General features: G+C 38.8%; 2 protein-coding genes across 4 annotated transcripts; one reads left to right on the top strand and one right to left on the bottom strand.

Moving 5' to 3' along the window:
• Window positions 1–1,338: 1,338 nt before the first annotated feature.
• On the bottom strand, window positions 1,339–9,158 carry rab5ab (RAB5A, member RAS oncogene family, b). 2 transcript variants are annotated; one of them, XM_083529449.1, is made up of 6 exons: window positions 8,972–9,158; window positions 6,241–6,459; window positions 4,223–4,374; window positions 3,898–4,020; window positions 2,650–2,743; window positions 1,339–1,827 (listed from the first exon to the last, which is right to left on the bottom strand). In XM_083529449.1, the coding sequence occupies exons 2-6, from the start codon at window positions 6,407–6,409 to the stop codon at window positions 1,712–1,714; spliced, it is 654 nt and encodes a 217-aa protein (XP_083385575.1). In that variant the 5' UTR covers window positions 6,410–6,459; window positions 8,972–9,158; the 3' UTR covers window positions 1,339–1,711. The 2 variants fall into 2 exon arrangements, with proteins under 2 accessions (XP_083385575.1, XP_083385576.1); XM_083529450.1 differs by having other exon boundaries at window positions 1,342–1,827; window positions 8,960–9,157.
• A 1,387-nt stretch (window positions 9,159–10,545) lies between these two features.
• efhb (EF-hand domain family, member B) lies at window positions 10,546–22,430 on the top strand. 2 transcript variants are annotated; one of them, XM_083529451.1, is made up of 13 exons: window positions 10,546–10,636; window positions 10,801–10,863; window positions 12,025–12,168; window positions 12,386–12,566; window positions 13,683–13,796; window positions 13,910–14,039; window positions 14,496–14,579; window positions 14,655–14,722; window positions 18,373–18,527; window positions 19,086–19,290; window positions 19,648–19,881; window positions 20,869–21,053; window positions 22,063–22,430. In XM_083529451.1, exons 1-13 carry the CDS (start codon window positions 10,586–10,588, stop codon window positions 22,207–22,209), a joined length of 1,761 nt encoding a protein of 586 aa, XP_083385577.1. In that variant the 5' UTR covers window positions 10,546–10,585; the 3' UTR covers window positions 22,210–22,430. The 2 variants fall into 2 exon arrangements, with proteins under 2 accessions (XP_083385577.1, XP_083385578.1); XM_083529452.1 differs by having other exon boundaries at window positions 19,648–19,863.
• Window positions 22,431–23,780: the final 1,350 nt, after the last annotated feature.

Here is a 23,780-nt window from a genome sequence, read left to right on the forward strand (position 1 = left end):
ATCTCATAATGACTTATTTAAAAATACAACTCATATTTGTGCAATTTAATAGTATCTCAATAGAAAAGAAATTAGCATCTCGAAAGAAGCACTAGACAGACCATTAAATGTCAAGTTGATTTGTTAATAACACTACATACAAGGGGGAAAAAACAACAACATTTAAACATCATTTGGCCGATTTGTGAAATCAAAAACTCTAAAGGGAACTGTACAAGAAAAAAGAAAAAAAAAATACATACGGTCCATGGCAAACAGTTCATATAGTAGTATTTAAGATGTAGATGGCAAGATATACTGGGTACCTCGACACGTTTTTTTTTTTTTTTTCTACCGCTGGGCGTTTAAATGAGCAGAAATATATTCTAGAGATGAAAAGAGTCTTCAAAGCTTTTCATAGCCGTACTACACTGCATCACAATAATGCATCAGCCATGCACTATGAAGAATTATGTGTGACATTTATGAAAGAGGCTTTCGCTCCAAAGACTGAATGAAGGCATTTATCTACTGTTCTTTAGTGATGTATGGAACGCCAGCATGTAACTATCAACAGTACTCCATACAGCAGGATAGAACCGAATTGCCACTGATTAATAAAAAAAAAAAAAAAAAAACACCACTTTTGGTCAAATCAGGTCTGATGATCAGACTTGACTGCTCCAAAACAGTAACAGGTTCACCGAATCTGCCACCAATACTTTTAACAACCTCAGAGGAAAGACAGTGTGTATTCTTAGACTCGATGAGGAACGCGTAGGCAGGATGATGATCGCTCGTTCTCTAAAAGCTACACAACAAATAGCTTGGATAAGCAGAGGCTTGATTTATTTTACATCCATCAAATTCTTATTGTGGCTGATATTTGAGCTGAAAGTCAGCGGAAGTAACTTCCAACTGCGGAACTGCACTTGGACACCGATATTAGGGTCGTAATTACAAGCAGGAGAATCCAAAAAATGAAAACGAAAGGAACTAGTATCCTAGATGCTGTACTAGTTAATGTGATTTTTTTTTTGTCCTGGGAATTATTATTTTAACCAGATTAACAGTCGAAACATGCAACAAAACAGCTTCTGTCCTCCCCATCATTTACACATAGAACAGTAATCGTTTAGGTAGCATTTTTGTTTAGGATTAGGTTGTTCTTGGTCAGACCTCCCCTAAAGTTGATCCTTTTCTTCATCTCCCCACTATGGCACTCAAACACACTGGAAGTTGCATGTACAGCATGACAAATACAAGCAACCGACAGCCACCAAATCAGGTCTGGACCTGTTATATCCTTAATACTACGCTATACAACACACACACACACACACACACACACACACACACACACACACACACACACACACACACACACACACACACACACACACACACACACACACACACACACACACACACACACACACACACACACACACGACCAAGCTCTCGTTCTTCCTCTCGTGTTCAACCGTGATAACTTTTCCCCTGTGTTAAGTTAAAAATGTATATCTAGGCTTTGTAGTGATACATGCATCCGTTATATTGAAGTATTTATATTTGCTTTAAAAAACCAAACAAAAGAAAAAACAAATGGGTATTAGAAACAGAGCTATACAGAGTCTTTAGCAGTTCCAGGGAGCGAGGTTTGGAAGGATGCGCCCCATGTCCAGAAGTGATGCAGAGTTAGTTGGGAGGTGACAATGTGCGTGTTCGGGGCTTAGTTGCTGCAGCATGGCCCTTTGGTGGGCTGCGCTGTCTCTGCCAGGTCCACTCCTCGAGTCCGGCCTGCGCTCGTTCCGGCTGCCTGGGGCTCATTCTTAGGGAGTTTCTTTGCTGCAGCGTAAAAAAAAATTACAAAAAAATAAATATCAAATGCTATTTCATTATAAAAGGAACCATTTTTTTTCTTAATTTTTTTTACTAGGTATCGGTGCTGCTATTAAAGGCTATTAAATCATATACACACACTATAGATTCAAAAGTATTGGGTCGCCTGACCTTTCCTGCTATATGTAGTTCTTTTCCAAACTGTTACCACAAAGCACTCAATTGTACAGGACGTCTTTAGATGGCGCTATAATACAATTTTGCATTCACTTCAACTTGGAAACCTAAACCTGTTCCAGCATGGCGATGCCCCTGTGTACAAAGTGAGGAAGATCCTGAATGGCCTGCTATTGAGCTCTGATCTCATCCCTACTGAACACCTTTGGGATGAATGTGAACACTGACTGCACCCCAGGGGTCCTCACCTACATCAGTACCTGCCTTTCATAACCCCCTTGTGGCTGATGAACACATATCCATAAGCACTCTCCAAAATCTAGTGGAACATCTTCCCAGAAGAGGGTAGGAAATTATACGAGTGAATTGGAACTAAATGTGGAATACAATGATCAGAAATCACATACCGTACTTATGACCAGGTGACCCAATACTTTTGGGAATATAGTGTATTATTATTATATAAAATAACATAAAGGTAATTAAATATATCTTCTCATATCAACATACAGAGTGCATCGATAGCAACAGGAAGGTTTATGTTTCACAAATTCTCAGTGAAAGGAATAAAACACTTGGATGGTGGGATTTTCTAGGAAATGATTCCTTCGTTTGACTGCATGCGTCTGATGAATCCTGGCAGGTCCTTACCAATAGCCATAAAAATCTCGTTCACGTTCATCGACGTCTTCGCTGACGTTTCCATGAAAAGCAAACTGTTGTCATCTGCATAAGTCTGTGCCTCCTGCAAGGGAAAACAATCCCTTCGTTAAACAAAGCAATGTATTTTTAATAGCCTTCTCGCTCTCGCTCTCTCACACACACACACACACACACAAACACACACACACACACACACTATTAAGCGCACCCAAAAATAAGCCGCACCCACTGAATTTTACAAAGATTTTTATTTTGAATATAAATAAGCCGCACCTGTCTATAAGCCGCAGGTGTCTACACTGAAACTAATGAATTTTACACAGGCTTTAACGAAAGACAGTGTCTGTTACACGGCTTGTATCTAAACAGTAGCCTACCAAGAAAGTCATTGTTCACCGTCTTCCTCCTTCCTTTCACAACTATTTCTCTCGGGAGTTTATCTTTTGGCATCGTCGTGTGTTTAAAAATCACCATCGGTGAATCTTTTCTCCCGATGCCGTGCAGCTCAGAACACAGGTGAAGTGTGTTTTCATGCTCGGTTGTTTTCAGCGTGACGAATGATTCGCTTTTCCTGTAGACAGTCCGAGTGAGCGGCAGGTCAAACGTCAGAGGAACATCATCCATATTTATGATGTGGTGCGGCCCGATTCAGTGGGAGCGCATCTGATTTAATATAAAGAGTTTCATTGGTTCACCTGAACCCGTTCGCCAATTTCTTTGGTCTAATGTTATGGGGCTCAGTTTTTTGGCTTGAAGTTTGTGACACCGGGAAAAACCCAGGAAGAATCCATATATATTAGCCGCTTCGTTGTTTAAGCCGCGGGGTTTAAAGCGTGGGGAAAAAGTAGCGGCTTATAGTCCGGAAAATACGGTACACAATTATTATATTTCCGGCTTCTGGGCTGCTTTAATTACGAGAGCGGCTTCTAGAGGCCAATCGCTGATGCCGTGTGCTTATTTAATTATATTTATTAATGAATGTATTCGTATTTATTTTATTCAACACCTTTTCATGATTCAGTACTATACATTTTTTACATATATTTTTATTTTATATATTTTACATGGAGTGTATGTTGTGAAGTGTGTGTAGTGAATTTTTAGTTAGAACAGAGCAGAAAAAAGAAAACGCACACAACAGTGATGTGATTTTGAAGCTGGAGATGTAGGCATCATGCAAGACTAATATGCACGTACATGAGAGAGAGAGAGAGAAAAAAAACAAAACAAACAAACCTGAAAGTCCAGGGCTCTCTTGCTGGCAAGATCTGCTTTGTTTCCAGCCAGAGCTATTACAATATTAGGACTGGCTTGCCTCTGGAGCTCTTTAACCCAATTCTTTGCACGTGCAAATGATTCCTGGGGAGAGAAAGGGAGAGAAAAAAAAAAGACGTGATCTAGCATTTCCTGGGCAATCATGCTGCATTACTATCCATTACTCGTCCATTTGCGAGAGCACTTTGTGCCCTTGGCTCCAAGCCAGCCGGTTCCACACCAGGCATGCTAGTGTGTGATAAAAAAAACAAATGCAACCTCTGTTTCCTTTCAAGCCCCGACTCACTTCGTTTGTGATGTCATACACCACGATCGCTGCCTGGGCGCCTCTGTAATACATTGGAGCCAAACTGTGGTAGCGCTCCTGACCGGCTGTGTCCCAAATCTCAAACTTCACCGTTGTGTCATCCAAACATACTGTCTGGGTCAGGAAGGCAGCTGAGAGAGAGGAGGAGAAGAAAAGAGTTACATTCCTGTGGTTGTTTTCCCAGTATATGAACACCTAGAGGCCACACACAGCAGTCTCTGTTTACTTATAAATATTTAGTTGATGGTGTTGGGACTCCACATACAGTATACCAGGTACTTATTATAATCCTAGTAATCCATAATTACACAGAATGTAGGTTTCATGTGAGAAAAAAGAAAGATAGTATGCACTTCATGACCGGAAATACAACTTCGTGTCAAAGATTACAAAGAAAATCTGACATAAAACTTAGTCGCAGACGTCTTTAGTCTCTGCCTCACATTTGAAACGAGGTTTTTTTGATGATTTTTATAAAAATAAATACATTTAAAAAATGAATAAATAAAAGTCACTGTGGCTACTCACTCGGTACCGGAAATACGATTTGTAGTGCATCGCGAAATTTCTCTATAAAAGGACAATTCCGCATAAACACATCAGTATTACACAAATAAGGGTCTGACGAATGTAAACTATTTATTACATTTTTTTCCATTTATTTAATTTTATTGAATAAACTTTGTTTCCGCCAATTTAACCGATTACACAATTTAATCAATATAATTGCATTCATTTGATTTATTTTTAGATATTTTATTTGCATTAATTTTATTAAATATTATTTTATATATTATTTATCCAAGCAGACGTCTGAATAATGGTTTTAAAAAATTTTTAACAATTGATGTTTACAAATGTTTATAATAATAAATGATAAGCAATTATGTTTTGCATTTCGTCCCCTTAACGTCCCGAAAAAAGAACCGAACCGCGAGTCAAAACCCAAACCGTGCATTTTGTGCACTGTTACACCAATAGTGTAATTGCAACTCTTTACAAAATGTTATGAATCTCTATAATACTTCTATCAAATTTCTCAAACTGGAGCACAAGAAGTGGGATTTCGACTCCCACAGCTTACATTAACACTTCCTTATTCCATATTTACACGCATAAGTCCAAAACGTTGGACATGTAGAGCTAAAAAAAAAAAAAAAAAAAAAAACACCTATTTAAATCAACAAATGTTTGCCAAAGCACCTCAACCGTTCCACAACACTGCTGCTTTGCACTTTGACTCAGTTCAGCAGCATGTGCGTATTAAAAAAATGCTGCAACCCAAAATACACACAACGCTTTCCTCACTTCCTGAGGTTGCGTCAATTTGGCGTCGAATCGCTTTCTAGATGCGAACAGCCTTCAGTTCTCCTGGAACTGGATGGATGTGTGGATTAAATGGCATGGACCAAAGTAAAAAAATAAATAAATGAAAAAAGGGGGACTGCATGTAAAAGCACTCACCAATTTACACCTTACAGTGTGTCAGATCAATCAGGAGCAAGTGGGAAAATATTGAGCGAATATATTGAGCAAAACAAAACAAAAAGCTGAGACGGCTACCAACATGGCTGTAGTTTTACCTTGACGCTCAAAAGACACTTTAACGGCGAATAAAAAAAGGAGAAAGGAAGCAGTGATCTTTTTTGTGCAACGTGAGCTGACGTTAAAAGAATAATCGATGTTCTTTTCTTGAAAAAAAAACTGAACTGATATTTTTATACAGCATTAACGTCTACCTTTTTAATAAAACATTTTTTAGAGAAGAATAACATCTGGCAGCAACTGTTTCTCCCGGATCGTGACGATATACAATCTTGGCGCCGGGTATCTGAGTATTCGCCGGTGTGAGACGTGAGCGGTCTTTTGCAAAAGCCACTCTGTCTGCGTCGTTTTTTTTATTTGTTTTTTTTTATCCGAGCGTTTGGTGTCAAATCTATGAAAGTGACTCTAAACCGAAGTGTTACTTCCTCATTCTCACACAAGTGCGCTCTTACCTCCTATCGTGCTCTCCTGAAACTCATGGAACTGGCCTTTGACGAAGCGCAGCACCAGGCTCGACTTGCCCACTGCAGACTCGCCCAAAAGCACCAGTTTGAACTGACAGATTTTGTTGCTGGCTGCGTTCGGCCCGTTAGGTCTCGTAGCACCGCCTCTTCCTGCCATGACCTACTCACCAATCACCTGTTATGATCTGAAATCGGATCTGTTTAAATCTGAAGAGAAAAGAAAGGGGAAAAAAGTGCAAAAAAAAAAAAAAAAGTTACTCATAGTTTCAGCTCTAATGAAGAATCAATAAACTCACTGGATTATGTTTTGTGTATTTACAGAAATTATGTATTTGCAATTGTATGCTTCAGTTCTGTCTCTCATAATGCTGCTTCCTTCCTGATCACAATACAGAGAATTTTTTCTCTCGCCAGTACATGTCTCATTTCTCGTTACTGATGTTGTCTTATTCTCTCTCTTATTCTCTTGTTACATTTTAGAGAATTGCGGAAATGTTTAAAATTTTCTGCGATTATTTACAATAAGGATCCTTTTACCCACACACACACTTATACCATGGAAACATGTTACATAGACCAACCAGTTGAAGTTTGAGCTGGCAGTAGGCTTGTTTACTGAGAGGACCTGAGGATCAGTATCATGTATTTGTATACTCAGAGCCTAGTAAGAATGCTAATAGTACATACCAGGTTACCGGGTATAATCTGCCTCTTATCTAATAAACTGCTGTTATTGGACATTGTGTTTTTAAACACCAGTTAATATGCAGAAACTAATAGATACATCCTATATATATATATATATATATATATATATATATATATATATATATATATATATATATTAGACAATAATATAGTGATAATGTGTTGATTGTTTCAGAGCCTCAATTGCTAAATATTAGTAGTTAACACAGATTGACTAAATGTGATATCATGGTGTTTGCAGCCTTCCATAACATACCAACTATTTTTTGTCCCTCTATTTGGTCTAGTAACAACCCAATAAGTTGGTGACCCCAAGCCCAAATAAGGTAACTTAGATACATAGTCTATAGTTTTTGTGGAAAAAAAGTCCTTGGCAGCAAATTGTCCTGACCGCTACTGTTTTAACAACCAATCACTGACCGCTACTGTTTTAACAACCAATCACTGACCTCTACTGTTTTAACAACCAATCAATGACCACTAGTTTTCCCATCAATCAATCATGAACCAAAACCGTACCAAATAAATCATTTACCTAAACTGTGATCAAGTAATCACTGACCAAAACTGTTCCCATAAACTAATCTATGAGCTAAAAACTTTTCCTATCAACCAATCACTGACAGCCGTCCATACCCCAGTCCTTATATTTGGACAAGTAAATAAAACATTACTCTGGTGACCCAAAACACAAATAAAGTAACTGTTAGTGTATGTCATGGTTACATCAGCAACTTTGTTCCTAGATTTAATCTGGACACCACTGTTTCCATGAACCAATTAAATATTCTTCATGACTGTATTTACAGTAATTAATGTGCTTCATTCTATTAACACCCAGGCCCTTAAAGTCTATTTCCTGACCATTTGTGCTTAGGAAATAAATGTGTAAATAAAATAGTACATACATGAATATTTGGAAAATACAAGCAACAGTATGTAACCAAACACCTCTTGACCATGAACACCAGCTTCTGCACAGATGATAATTATGTACTAAGTGTGTTCTCTGAGTCTCCTCCATATATATATATATATATATATATATATATATATATATATATATATATATATATATATATATATATATATCCCTCTTTCACCCCACTGTGGCGTCATTAGAGATATGCAAATTAGTTTGGGACGTCACTTATTTACACGTGAGGAGAGATCACACCACTGACGTATTTTGAGAAACATTGTCTATTTGTCGCTGAACAAGCTACTGAAACATAAATTAATCAATAACTTAATACAAGAATTGTTATTATTATTTTTTAGCACTAGCTCGTGACTCCTGGCATGTCCGCAAAGACACCATGAGATGTAAAAAAAAAAAAAAAAAAAACAATCCATTTTGTAAGATGATTATGCTTTTTTATAATAAATTATATAATTTAAAGTGATATAAAGACAGTTTTTCCCTCCTGTATGTGTGTTCGCTGGTCCGTGTTTTCCTCCAGGCCAGTATTTGTTTTGACTGTCATCACACAGGCAGGCTAGCATGCTAGCTAGTTAGCTCGGTAGTTGGCTACCTAATCGTTCAGGTCGACGTGAAACGGGTTTTTTTATATTTATATAAATATAATGTAACGTGTTAATATTAAATTATCTTAGTTTAAATGTCAAACCAAACCCGAATGTCTGAAGAAGATCCGGTCTGTAAACTAGTCCATCCGAGTTAGCATCAATGCTAGCTGCGGACGCTTCCTGGCAACAAATAGGGCCCATAGATATGTGTATAAAATGTTATCATTATTTGTTTAAAGCGAATTAAACGCACAGAGGAATTCAATTCGGTGCAGGAAGTTAATTCGGTTTAAACTGAGCCTACTGCAAGAACAGACGTCGATTTCTCTCAGGCGACGACACGCTAATAATGATGCTAATAAAGATGCTAATACAGATGCTAATAATGCTAACCAGTCACCGGCTAGGTAGAAAAAAAAGAAGAAAAAGCGAAAGCTCCAAACATGACACCAGACACACAAGAGCTCACCGCATGAAGTACCTGGTTTCCGAATTAAATATAAAAAAGAAGATCCACGATCGGGTTAAAGAGAAAACAAATACAAGACGACTTAAATTCCTTCCTCGTCCTTTTTCTTTCTTTCTTTCTTTTCTTTTCTTTTTCTTTTTTGCGCAACTTCCCCCGCAGATCTGCCTGACAGATCGGGTGACTGGAACTGACACGCGGTGACGTGTTTCAGCCCGTCAGCCAATAAGAACACAGAGTCACTCAGCGCCTTTCCTTATTGGTCGATAACTTTTTTCCACTTTGGCCCGCCCATTATTAATACATCATACACCATACTGACACAAACCGCTCATATACACCAGGGGCTAAGGCCAAAAGTATGCGGACACCGGACTATTAACAAACAAACAAATAAAATGAAAGACAGTAGACACCTGATTATTTGGACTTTGTTCAGGAAATAAATAAATACGTAATTCTGAGGACACCTGATTATTAGGGTCATGCTTAATAAATAAATAAATAAAATAAATAAATAAATAAATAAATAAATGGCCTAAGTTTTGTGGACACCTAACAATTAGGACCATGCCAAGAAAATAAATGAAAAAATAAATAAGTGGTCAAATGTTTGTGGACACCTTACCATAAGGACCATGTTTAGGAAATAAACAAACAAACAAATCAATTTGTTGTTTACATTCTTTGGACACCTGACAAATATGTGGCCTAAAGTTTAGGTTTGTGGACATCTTACCATAAGGACCATGTTTAGGAAATAAACAAACAAACAAATAAATATGTGGTTTACATTTTGTGGACACCTGACAATTAGGACCATGTCTAGAAAATAAATCAATGAATAAATATGTAAGTTTGTGGACATCTGACTATTACGGTCATGCTTAATAAATAAATAAATACATAAATAAATGGCCTAAAGTTTGTGGACACCTAACAATTAGGACCATGCCAAGAAAATAAATAAATAAGTGGTCAAATGTTTGTGGACACCTTACCATCAGGACCATGTTAAGGAAACAAACAAACAAATAAATGAATGTGTTGTTTACATTCTTTGGACACCTGACAATTAGGACCATGTCTAGAAAATAAATAAATATGTAAGTCTGTAGACACTTGACTATTAGGGTCATGCTTAATAAATAAATAAATAAATAAATAAATAAATAAATAAATAAATACATATATGGCCCAAGGTTTGTGGACACCTAACAATTAAGACCATGGCAAGAAAATAAATAAATAAATAAATAAATAAATAAATAAATAAATAAATAAGTGTTCAAAATTTTGTGGACATCTTACCATAAGGACCATGTTTAGCAAACAAACAAACAAACAAATAAAAATGTTGGTTAAATTTTGTGGGCACCTGACAATTGGGACCATGTATAAAAAAAATAAATACTTATATGGTTATTTATTTTTGGCCTGAGCCCCGTCGTATCATCTGCGTTTCTCTTCAGCCAATCACGTTTCATTCCTCATTAATATTCATGAGAACCGTGCGCTGTATAGAATGTCGCTGTTGCTACGCGAAAATCGGTTGCTAGGCGACATCAGGTAAACATTCCGGGTGGAAACAGAGCAAAGTTAGAATTAGAAAAGTTACACAAGTTAAAGATGACTGTAAGATCCTGGAGATGCAGGGATCCTTTCCCGAGTATTAGAGCGGTAATATAGCTATTAATAAGGCTGAGTTCAGATACATTACCTGATGATGTGCTTTATAATTTAAGTTTATTGAAATTGATTATTGTCTCTACGACTGATTGAATATATTAATTATACATGAGAGTAATGTACAGTATTTATTTTTTGTATTCTTAAAAAAAAAGGCAGGGAAAAATTTACCAGACGGAGACAGGGCATGGGATTGTCTGCAGGAAATAAAACAAAGGGTGAGTCCATATGACTTTGTTGTTTTATCTCCTTCATGTCACACTGGTGATGTACATCATACAGCATACATCCTAAAGTCTGATATCATAAAAGAGATCTTTTTAATGAAAGATGTAATCACACCATTTAGCAATCTTTATTAATTTTCCATACAAAATAAATACACACATTAAAGCTGATGCTTCTTACTGAATGACTGATTAAAGAAATGTGGGAATTTTGTAACAAATTAATCGTTGGAGTTGGTGTGAAACACATCGATCTTCTGAAGGTTATATTTTTATATATGACGATGATAATATGATGTGGTTGCAGTACTGACATGTTGTTTTTGGGGTCATAAAAAGGTGTCAGATTGTATTGTATAATAATAAGGTGTGAAGAGGTTTTACCACTCATTAGTTCCACTGTTTGGTGGTAAACAACATTTGTGTTATGCCTTAATTACCAGACATAAAGGGCCAAAAATGAGTCTACTTCGTAAATTATTTAAAGAGTACAACGTTTGTGGTACATACCTGACAAAATGGTGCATCATACAATATTATTGAATTGATATTGGTGGTAGATGTTCCATGTTGGTGCACCTGCTATGATATCTTCCTTGCATGGTTACCCGGTATGGACATTTGTTTGTAGACACCTGACTATAAGATTCATGTGGTTTTTGAACATCCTATTCCACATTTAGTCCCAATTTGCTGTTATAATATCTTCACTTTTTTGGGAAGATGTTCCACTAGATTTTAAAGTGTGCTTGTGGAGATTTGTGTGAGATTTATTGAGCCACAAGGGGTTTAGTGAAGTCAGGAACTGATGATGATGAGGTGAAGAGGCCTGGGATGCAGTCAGCATTCATTGAATTTATCCCACACGTGTAAAATAGGTATGAGATCAGAGCTCTGTAGGAGGACTGGTTCGCAAAAAAATGAAGTTGAGTAAAATATTTGACTTTAAAATGTAGTGAAGTTCAAATAGAAGTCTCTTTAAATGGAAATCCTGCAGTAAAGTACTGATACGTGAAAAAGTTACTTAACGGATTACATTTACTTCCTTGCTCATTGTGTGTACGTTTCTTTGTGAAGTGACACAGAACTGGTTAGTCATCTCAGATCCTTGGGATCAACTGTGTTCCTAAACATGTTCTTGCTTCTTTGTAGCCTAATACACCCCTGCTGGTTCGGAAGTTCCTCAAGAGTAGACATCCGGAGCCAGGAACAGTGTGTGTGTCCGTCGGGAAAGCAAATGACCCTGATATCGCCAGTACTCTGGTGCATGGGAGACGCTCAGGGTCATCTATCAGTGTAAAGATTCCCATAGACATATATCTTATCTTGTCTTGTCTTATCTTCTCTTCTCTTATCTTCTCTTATCCATAGTCAGTCAATGATAATGATAATGGTAATAAAAAGTCTTATGTCTTTCAGTCATATTATATTTGATCTGATTTATTTATATCTCAACAAACGATTCAGTTATTGAACACGTGTATGGTTTTTTTTCCCTCCCCTTTTTTTATAGGCTCAACTTCTGATCAGCCCACCACTTAAGACCCACTACCATGAGAGGCTGAGAGAGCTTCAGGAGGCGATTTATAGCAGCAGACAAAAAGCTCCATTAGGACAGTCCCAGGTTTTAGGTCCAGGTCTACCAAATGATCTTGATCCTCAAACGACAACTTTTGGTGTTAAACCACTTTATGGTAGGAACCACAAGAGATTCTTGTTCTCCTTTGCTGTTATTTGTTGCAAGATTTTCTCCCAGTTTGTGTCAGTGGTCAACCAGTAGCCTGAAACCAAGGAATGTTAGGGGTAATCACAGAAGTCAAGTTTTTAGCTTTTGCTAGAAAGTCTAGTACTATAGGTACATGGCAATGGCAGCTTAAGTCCCTAAGATATTGTGTTGCTCTTCGGAAGGTCGTGAGCTGATCTTGTGGGATCCTTCAACAAACTATCAATAATATATTAATATAATGTGTTTCTGTTTTAAGTTGCTTTGAATAATAGCATAATCCAAATGATCACATTTTTTTTGAATGTAGAAATGTCATTTTTCTTTCAGTCCAGGGGCCACAGCCATTAGTGTCTACAGGGGGGCAAAATTGGCAATACTCTCTATGTTGATGGATGCTAATTCTGACAGAAGAGTAATAAAAATATAAAAAAAATCACTGGAAATGTAAATGTAAATTATATTTACTTTCCTACAACATTATAAGTGCTCAATTGTAATTGTTATTTTTTTTTAAATTGCCAAACTTAGACACATATTATACACCAATCAGGCATAACATTATGACCACCTGCCTAATGTTGTGTTGGTCCCCCTTTTGCTGCCAAAACAGACGTGACCCTTTGAGCATAAACAGCATTAACGTTTTCAGTAATTTGAGCTACAGGAGCTCGTCTGTTGAATCGGATCACACGGACCAGCCTTCGCTCCCCACTGCATCAATGAGCCTTCGGCCGCCCAGGACCCTGTCGCCGGTTCACCACTGTTCCTCCTTTGGAGCACTTGTGATTGATACTGATTGCTGCAGATCTGAGACATTCCACAAGAGCTGCAGTTTTGGAGATGCTCTGACCCAGTCGTCTTTGAGGACAAAATGTTCACTTGCTGCCTTATAAATTTATCCCACTTACTAACCGCTGCCATTATGAAGAGATAATCAGTGTATTAGAATAGAATTGTACTATATAAGATTATTGATGCATCCACTTATAGATAATCACACAAAAAATTAGCACTTCCTCTCCATCATCAACTTCATCGCAGAAGAAACAATATTACAAATTATATATTTTGTTTATTTACGCAGAATTTACCGCTGGCGAACTAGTTAATCCGCAAAAAAAAACAGCAGAGCAAATAGAACAAGAAGTGCAAAAACCTCATGAGCAATACCTCCGCTCGCACAATTCCTACTTTGTTGGTAAGTGAGCCAGAACATAAACATACTGCACGTCCATAACATCATTGCAAATGACAACGCCAAGAAGTGACCAGATTGACTTGGTATCCTAATTGGTGTTTGCTGGTTTTCAGGTGAGCGTGTGAACAGGAAATATGACGTGAGGAGTTACAAGGAGAACAGCAGGTTTGGTATGGTCACTCCACACAACAATGATGGACACAACGTTAGAAAATCACTCCAATGGCGCTGCAATACACAAATGTAAGCTTCATTTTGGATAGCCTGCTAGCTAGCTAGCTAGATAGAACTTTGTCGCACCAGAGCAACACTATATAGACAAAAGTTTGTGGACACCTGACTATATGACTGGTTTTGTATGAGCTTTTTGAATCTTAAATTGCTTTTGGGATTTGTAAGATCCATCCTGCCCCAAAGGCATTGAAAAAGTTTGGGTCTCCAACAGAAAGGATAATTTTATGCTACCACATCCAAAGACATCCTATACAATTGTGTGCCTTTATCTTTGTGGTAATAGTTTGGGAAAGAACCACAAATGGCTGGAAAGGTGTCCCAGTCCTTTTTTTCCCCATATTGTCTACATATCTAATGGAGCTAACAAGTACAGGAAGTTGATTTCACCTAAAAGTATTCTAATTCGAATGTAATGCGTATGCAGGACATTTTCAAAATAAAAAATGAAATTTTTTGCCCCGAAAGGAACCACAGCGCAAAGTTTGTCTCAAAGCGATGTGACGACTTCCGAGAGAGGACGCAGTCGCAGATCGGCAAAGTGCGCGACCCGTAAGTTCTGAATACCGTCACTGTACTTTATCATTAGATAGCTGACAAATGTTAATCTTTATTGATACATTTTAGAATCGCAGACACCATGGGAGTTCCGGCTGACCACACGTTCGGAGCGCCGCCGCATGCAGACGACTTCGGTAATTTAAATCAAACTTGTGGATACTGGTTTTCATCTTGGCAACACTTGAGACTGTGCTGTTGTAGAAAAATAATTGAAAAAATGTATCATCTATCTATATATAACTATATATCTATATAACTATAATCAAAATGTTATTAATATCACTGTGAATTTTATTATTTTCCTATATAACAGCAAATGTTGTTCTATTTCTTTAATACCACAGCAATTAGACAATGGTTCCTTGTGTAAGTTCTGACATGTTTAAAATGTTGCTCCCCACCATGAAAGAAGAAGAAGAACAACAACAAAAAACAGCTTGTCAGGTAACAAAGAATCTTTAAATCATACTGTGTCTGCTTCTTCTTTCTTCGACTTGGAGCCAGCAAGATCTCCACACTGGTGCCGTGACCCAGGACTTAGGAAGAGTTATTTAAGGGTCAAAGCCTTTGCACAGCTCCAGCGGACACAACACCAAGCCCTCTTTCCAGGTGCATACGGAGCAGAAACAGAGCTTCCAGGCACCGTTCCAAGCTCAGGAGATGGACCAGAAGGCATTTCAGAGCACGCTGGAAAAGCAGATTGCTCCAGCCGCAGCCGCCTACAGTACCAGTCAAAAGTTTAGAGACGTCGATTTGATGCCAGCTTTGCACACACTTGGCATCCTCTCAGTCAAGTTCATTAGGTAGTCACCCGGAATGGATTTTCAACAATCTTGAATAGTTCCCAGAAGTGTTGAGTGCTTGTTGTTTGCTTTTCCTTTGCTCTCTGGTCCAACTTATCACAAACCATCTCAGCTGGATTTAGATCGGAAGATTGTGGAGGCCAGGTCATCTGATGCAGCACTTCAAGAATCTTACATAACCTAGAGTTGTGTTTTGGTCATTGTCCTGTTGGAAAACAAATAATGGTCCCACTTAATGCTTTACCGTGGGATTCATGCATTCAGGAACTCTCAGTACATCTAACAAAGGCATGGTGGTTAAAACTCGCTCGTTTTGACTCATCACACCAAAGGACAGTTTTCCAATGATCTAATGTCTATTCCCTCTGTTTCCTGGCCCAAGCAAGTTTCTTCTGCCTGTTGTTCCTCCAAAGTAATGTCTTCTTTGCTGCATTTTGACCATGAAAGCCTGACTAACGCAGTCTCCTCTGAAGAGTAGATAATGAAATATGTCTGCCAACGTATCCTCTGCAGCAGAGGGAGCTCTTGGTCTTCTTTTCCTATGAGCCTTTTTTATGGTTTTAAAGATTGTACTTGGGAATACATTTAAAGTTCTTGAGATTTTTTAGACTGACTTATCTTCTAATAATGTACTGTCTTTTCTCTTTACTTAACTCAGTGTTTCTTGCCACAATATGGATTTGTACAGTAGTTTTAGTTGCACTAATAAGGCTATTAACTCTGTACTCAGCCTTTCCGGATGGTCTAAAGCTCATTAAGAAAGCAAGAAATGTCACAAATTATCTCTTAACAAGGAACACCTGTGAATTAAACACCATTCTTTTGAGTCTGATGAGAGAATGCCAAGTTGTCATCAAAGCCAAATGTATCTACTTTGGACAATTCTAAATATAAAACACATACTGGGTTGTTTAACACTTTTTTAACTACTTAATTGCATAAGCATTCTTTCCTAGTTTGGATATCTTCAATATTATTGTACAATGTTGAAATTTGTATTAGTACTGTAAATCGTGCTCAACGTGCTGGGGCCACAGGATGAGCCTGAGGCTTTCCTTGAGTTGTATGAGTGGGTGGCTAACATGAGGGGCTAGCCAGCATCTGAATGGGCACTCCGCCTTTTGCCACTCATTATCAGGGAGGCCCAGCCTGTGGCCCAGCTTGTGGCCCAGAACCTCCATGCTGGGAATCCTGGGCTGGTCTGCTGGCACTGTGGGGACCCAGGGCATTTCCAGGACCAATAACCCATGAAGGAATTGGGGCTGGCGGTTCGGATCCCTATCGTGCCACAGGCCGCCCCTTGATTGGACTTGGGATTTACTACATGCCTGTGAGTATCCAAGGTGGTACATACCTCACTTTGGTGGATTCAGACTTTGGTTAAAACTCTATAGGCCAAAGCCTGGTTAAGTGTGAGGCATTGAATAGAGCATGCAGGGTGAAGATGAGGTGAAGGTGAGAATATACAGGAATATGTATTAGCAGCCATCTGCACCGATCAGACATAACATTATGACCATCTGCCTAATATTGTGTTGTTTCGCCTTTTGCTGCCAAAACAGTCCTGACCTGTCGAGCATTAACAGCATTAACTTCTTAAGCTATTTGAGCTACAGTAGCTCGACAGCCTTTGATGAAACAGACGAGCCCTCCGGATCCTACAAGAGCTGCAGTTTTGGAGATGCTCTGATCCAGTCGTCTAGCCATCACAATTTCGCCCTTGTCAAACGTGCTCAAGTCCTTATGCTTGCCCATTTTTCCTGCTTCTAACACATCAACTTTATGGACATAATGTTGCCTGATAAATCCCACCCAATAACAGGTGCCATGATGAATAGATAATCAGTATTATTCACTTCACTTTTCAGAATGTTGTAATGTTATAATGTAATGCCTGGTGGCAGTTAGTCCCCACCTCAACCATCCACCAACTCGGGGAATGAATTTGCCAGCCTATCAGCTTTTATTGAGGGGAATTTGTGCGTGATTGGGTCCAGCATTAGTATCAAGCAGTGTGCTGCGATTCCTGGGGAGGTGCTGCTGGGGCCATCATTGTCAGGTTTGCATCAGGCAAGCACAGAGAAAGAGAAGGACTCACTTGAGAAGACAGAAAAGTAAAAGACCATGGTCCCATCTGTCCAAAGGACATTGTTAAAGTTGTCTTGTGGTTTGTTTAGACGCAACTTTGCAAACATAAGCAATTGTAATTGTGCCCTGTAGAGTCTTGAGATTTTTTTGCAGATTCTCTGAGCATTGTGCAGTCTGACCTTGGGGTGATTTTTCTGGCACAACCATCCCTGGAAAGATTGGCAACTGTCTTGAATGTTTTACACTTGTGAATAACCTCACTATAGAACGATGAGCTTTAAATTGTTTGGTAATGGCCTTATAACCTTTCCCAGCTTTATGCATAGCAACAATTGCTTCAAATGTCTTTCCTGCTTGCCTTTGTGTTAGCCAAATGACCTTCAGAACAATCAGAATGAAACATTTTAAAACAGTGTAATACAGTAATCCCCAACTTTAGCGCGCTTTGAATCTGGCGCCCCTGGTTTATCGCAGAATTGCATTTGCCAGTTGGAGTTTTATGTTAAAATAAATAAATGTATTAATAAAAATACAATTATTAATTATAAAATGAAGTAAAATTTTACAGTACTGTATACATAAAATAGCATTTTTGGGGTGGCGTCCATTTATCGTGTTTTTTTGGAACGTAACCACCGCGATAAACAGGGAATTACAGTATACAATTTTTTTTGTAAGCACCATACAATTCTAAGAAATGTCTTCAGGTTTGCTTTATTATCATGACACATACATGCTGACTCAAAATATAAGGATAAGAAAATGCATGCTAATGTCTAATTGCTAATTAGTACCACTGTTATAAAAGGTGAATCGTGGACTTTCATCGAAGCCCCTCGAGTTAGTGTATCAGCACTGTCCATATTGAATTATAGATTTATTTCTCCACTAAGGTGCAGCAGATGCCCTGCACTCCACACCACCTTCAGAGCACAGGAAAGGCCAGGACAGAAGTAGCACGCTGGTCAGTGCCGTACGTCAGCACCTGAAGAAGGCCAACTTCCAAAACTTCAACTCTTTGCTGCAAGCATTCAGACACTACGACAAGGTCAAAGGCTTGTTAGTGAAACATCACGGTTATACACAGTGCTTCTGGCTTATTAAGGAACACATAAGCATGCCTAATAATCTGGATATCCAGAGTATATCATGGTATACAAAAGCCCCCAGATGGGCAATTGCATGAAAAAGGAATTTTTCATACGCAAGTTATAATTTATTACAAAAGTTAGCTTTGCACTAGTTAGCTACAACTTGCTTTCAGTCATTATGCTTTTAAGCATTTTTAGCATCACTAGCTAGCTTAAATTATTATTAGCTTTAATGACAACTTTTTTTTACCATTACTAACTAATTTTTTTTACCCATCACTAACTAGTTATTGATTTAACCTTAGCCTAAATGTTAGGATTTCTAACAATCTACCTGATTTTAAATGACTGTCAGCTGTAATTTTAGCATTTCTAACCACTAATAACTAACTTCAATTCATTTTTAGCTTTAGTGCATTTTCTGAAAACTCCTAATTATTTGTATTTGTTTGTACTCATTTTTGCACACTTTTTTAGGGCATGAATATTCAAATTAATCTTTTTTTTCGGTCTAGAAAGCCCAGGGAAGTATCGATAAGGAGGACCTACAGGACATGTGTCATGAGTTTAACCTGGACCTTAGCACAGACATCCTGGACGATCTTATGGACTACTGCGATGTTGATAAAGATGGGCTAATTAACTTCCTGGAATTTGCAAACTTCCTTAATTGGAAGGACAAAATGCCAATAAGTAGAGCAGAGCAAAGGATTTTGACAGGTGAGATCAATCAGTGTTTCAGTGCTAATGCAGTTTTTGATTACACATAATTAGAAGCACTCAGTATACTAAAGTGATGACGACTGGAATGTACTTTTTCTCAGAAATGTCTTCATTAAACAGAAACCCGGTCAGAAAATCACCACAGCAATTTTTCTTAATGCTCATTTTTAGTAAGCATGTAAGTATGGATGTTTTTAGGAAGACAAATACAGGACCATCACCCGAAGTGCGCCGTGAAGAAGCAGAAACAGCCTTGACGTTTCTGTATTGATGTTTATAATGCACAGGAAGTCCATGCAGGTTGTTTTGACCTGAGCAGAGCATAAGGGTTAAAGTTTCTGTCCATTCTTTCAGAGCGAAAGCCCAGCACGACCCTGGCTGTCAGCATGAGAACTGAGATTCAGGAAGCGGACGCAGAGAAACAGACTGGAACTGAAAGTCTGGCCAAGTGTGAAGACCTGGAACCCGTGAAGGTGGGGAGCGCTTTGAAAACCCCTAAAACACTGCGCAGAACCCGAGCAGAGCCAAAGCACTTCAACACATCATCCTCTGCCATCTGCGCCATCGCGGGTGAGCTGGCTGCTAACGGTGAGTCACATTATGACCAATGGCTCGACTCGTGTGGGTCAAATGCTCAGAGTCTCGGGTGGCACTTTTCACTCAGGACATTTTACTTGTTTTTCAGCAACAATAGTAAACAACAGGCCCATAATGCTACAAGAGCGTACATAGCATACATTCAACAATTATATACATAAATAGAAGACATTAGAGGACTTTTGTAACCACATTTAGTGTGTTAGACATAGATGCCCTTTTGCATGTAATAAACTCAGCACAATATACATATATTATCTTGTTATATCATCAGACATCAGAATGAAGAAAAAAATCACAGTGATCTACATTTACATCATTTGGCACACACCATTATTCAGACCAACTTACAATTATCTCATTTATACAATAGGGGGTTAATGGCTTTGCTCGAGGGCCCAGCAGTGGCAGGAAGTAGGATTTAAACTCATGACCTGCTAATCGAAAGTCCAGCACATTAACCACTCAGCTTCCACTTTCCTCAGTGATCCCAGTGTCAGTCAGTGTGGCATTGTTGATGGTGCCAACAGAGCTGGTTTGAGAGTTTCTCAAACTGCTAGGTTTTTTACACACATAACAGTCTATAGAGTGTACACAGAATTGCCACACTGGACAAGTAACTTTCCAACCATGATAAGCAGAAAAGCATCTCAGAATAAAATGCAGTATGTTGAATCTTGGGCTGTTTTGGGCCGAACAGTCGGGATTTTATGTAGTATATTAGGTTTTTTCCCCCCTTTATGTTGGTAAAGATTGAAACATAAGAGCATACTAGTCTTAAAGAAAGTGTTATCATGTGCTTACACATATGGAAATGGAAGACAGCAATTCCCTGATCTGGTAATGACTTTATAACTGGATATTATGTAAACAATATTAATGAAAAAGCAACCTACACACCTGCAACCTACACACTATTTCTGGCATAATATTATACCAGAGCAAATTGTTTGTGCTTTACATGCTTGTGATCTACAGATTACAATCGCACATATGGCGTTCCATCGGTACGAACGGATCTGGCTGCCCCACGTATCAAGCGCATCAGTGACCGAACAAATTACGGTGAAGAGGGCACGGCGTATGCATTACTGTTTCCCACACTGTACTCTCTATTCGGGGTGGATGAGAGACATTTCTTTTGCCCTCGCACCAAGGAAGAGGTGAGCCAACATGGGACATCAGTGAACTGTAAATGGTGTATTCTTATTGGATACTGATTTGTAAATGGTTGGCTGGGAGAAATTTGTTAAAACAAAGCTAAATAAAAAAGTCTTTAGAACTTATGCCAAAAAATGACTCAGAAAACATGAGGAATTTATGACATCACAAAATCAGATCCATAGTCCTGTTTTATATGCAAACTGGAGAAGATGATGGGAGGGGAAAACCTTCATTATACTAATTATGTAGGAATGAAACCTAGCTTAATTTGTCCAGTGAGCATGACATTTATGCTTACTGTATTTTGTCTTAAAATAAAAATTGGAATAATAGTTAAAAATAACTTAAAACCAAAAACTGGTCTTTTCCATCTCATGAGCTTAAGAACAAGATTTAAAGTTCTCATTCATTTTCTCCTGTTTATCCGTAATTCGGGTCGCGGGGGCAGCAGTCTAAGCAGGCCCCCTCCTTCAACTGCTGCCCAATCCTCACAGCACCGTCCCTTACGGTCCCTCCTGCAGGTGGTGAGCCCACGGGAAGGCGGCCCCACGTCACGGACCTTGATATTTCCCTTGTAAGGGACCCCCGGAGCATAGAGGGTTAAGGGCCTTGCTCAAGGGCCCAAGAGTGGCAGCTCGGCGATACCGGGGCTTGAACCCCAGACCTTCCGATCGGCAACCCAGCGCCTTAACCGCTGGAGCCACCACTCCCCTTGGAGTTGGAGTTCTGTTTCTATTAAAATTACAATCTATGTATTTTGCATAATTAAGAGTAACTGGGGACGTTTAAATAATAATAATAATAATAATAATAATAATAATAATAATAATAATAAGACATGGATTAAAAGGATTAAAAGGACTGCAATTACAAAGCAATATACAGATCTAAAAATATTCTTAATCTATATTTGAGAAATTCACATCAATGAACAAAGTCAAGTAAAGCGTAAAACACAACATTTAAAATGTTCATTTTAACCTGCTTGATTTCTTTTTTCTGTTTTAGATGAAGCAGATTTTCCAGAACGCCGACCTGCATATTCCAGATCACATGTTTGAGGAGGCCTGGGGCTTGACTTCTAAAAGACACCCAACTGGAGAAGTGTGTGTCGAGAGTTTTCGAACTTGTCTCAGTGAGCTGCAGGCAAATTAGAAAAAGGTTTTCTATTTTTCAGTATTGTTTTGATACAGTACGACGCAAATAGCTGTTTAGTTTGGGAGTTGAATTTAAGTCATTTGGAGTTTTTAGATTTCTGATTCTGAATTTTTTTGATCCGTCTTTTCTGTATTTAAAATCCATTCATTGAGATATCGCAAGATATCTACTGTTTTGCAGTATAGCCCTATTTATCTGTAGTGTCTTACACTCACATGCACATACAGTGAGGAAAATAAGTATTTGAACACCCTGCAATTTTGCAAGTTCTCCCACTTAGAAATCATGGAGGGGTCTGAAATTGTCATCGTAGGTGCATGTCCACTGTGAGAGACATAATCTAAAAAAAAAATCCAGAAATCACAATGTATGATTTTTTTTAACTATTTATTTGTATGATACAGCTGCAAATAAGTATTTGAACACCTGAGAAAGTCAATGTTAATATTTGGTACAGTAGCCTTTGTTTGCAATTACAGAGTTCAAACGTTTCCTGTAGTTTTTCACCAGGTTTTCACACACTGCAGGAGGGATTTTGGCCCACTCCTCCACACAGATCTTCTCTAGATCAGTCAGGTTTCTGGCCTGTCGCTGAGAAACACGGAGTTTGAGCTCCCTCCAAAGATTCTCTATTGGGTTTAGGTCTGGAGACTGGCTAGGCCACGCCAGAACCTTGATATGCTTCTTACAGAGCCACTCCTTGGTTATCCTGGCTGTGTGCTTCGGGTCATTGTCATGTTGGAAGACCCAGCCTCGACCCATCTTCAATGCTCTAACTGAGGGAAGGAGGTTGTTCTCCAAAATCTCGCAATACATGGCCCCGGTCATCCTCTCCTTAATACAGTGCAGTCACCCTGTCCCATGTGCAGAAAAACACCCCCAAAGCATGATGCTACCACCCCCATGCTTCACAGTAGGGATGGTGTTCTTGGGATGGTACTCATCATTCTTCTTCCTCCAAACACGTTTAGTGGAATTATGACCCAAAAGTTCTATTTTGGTCTCATCTGACCACATGACTTTCTCCCATGACTCCTCTGGATCATCCAAATGGTCATTGGCAAACTTAAGACGTGCCTGGACATGTGCTGGTTTAAGCAGGGGAACCTTCCGTGCCATGCATGATTTCAAACCATGACGTCTTAGTGTATTACCAACAGTAACCTTGGAAACAGTGGTCCCAGCTCTTTTCAGGTCATTGACCAGCTCCTCCCGTGTAGTTCTGGGCTGATTTCTCACCTTCCTTAGGATCATTGAGACCCCACGAGGTGAGATCTTGCATGAAGCCCGAGTCCGAGGGAGATTGACAGTCATGTTTAGCTTCTTCCATTTTCTAATGATTGCTCCAACAGTGGACCTTTTTTCACCAAGCTGCTTGGCAATTTCCCCGTAGCCCTTTCCAGCCTTGTGGAGGTGTACAATTTTGTCTCTAGTGTCTTTGGACAGCTCTTTGGTCTTGGCCATGTTAGTAGTTGGATTCTTACTGATTGTATGGGGTGGACAGGTGTTTTTATGCAGCTAACGACCTCAAACAGGTGCCATCTAATTTAGGATAATAAATGTAGTGG

This window comes from Silurus aristotelis (assembly GCF_946808225.1).
Source record: "Silurus aristotelis genome assembly, chromosome: 25".
NCBI lineage: Eukaryota > Metazoa > Chordata > Actinopteri > Siluriformes > Siluridae > Silurus > Silurus aristotelis.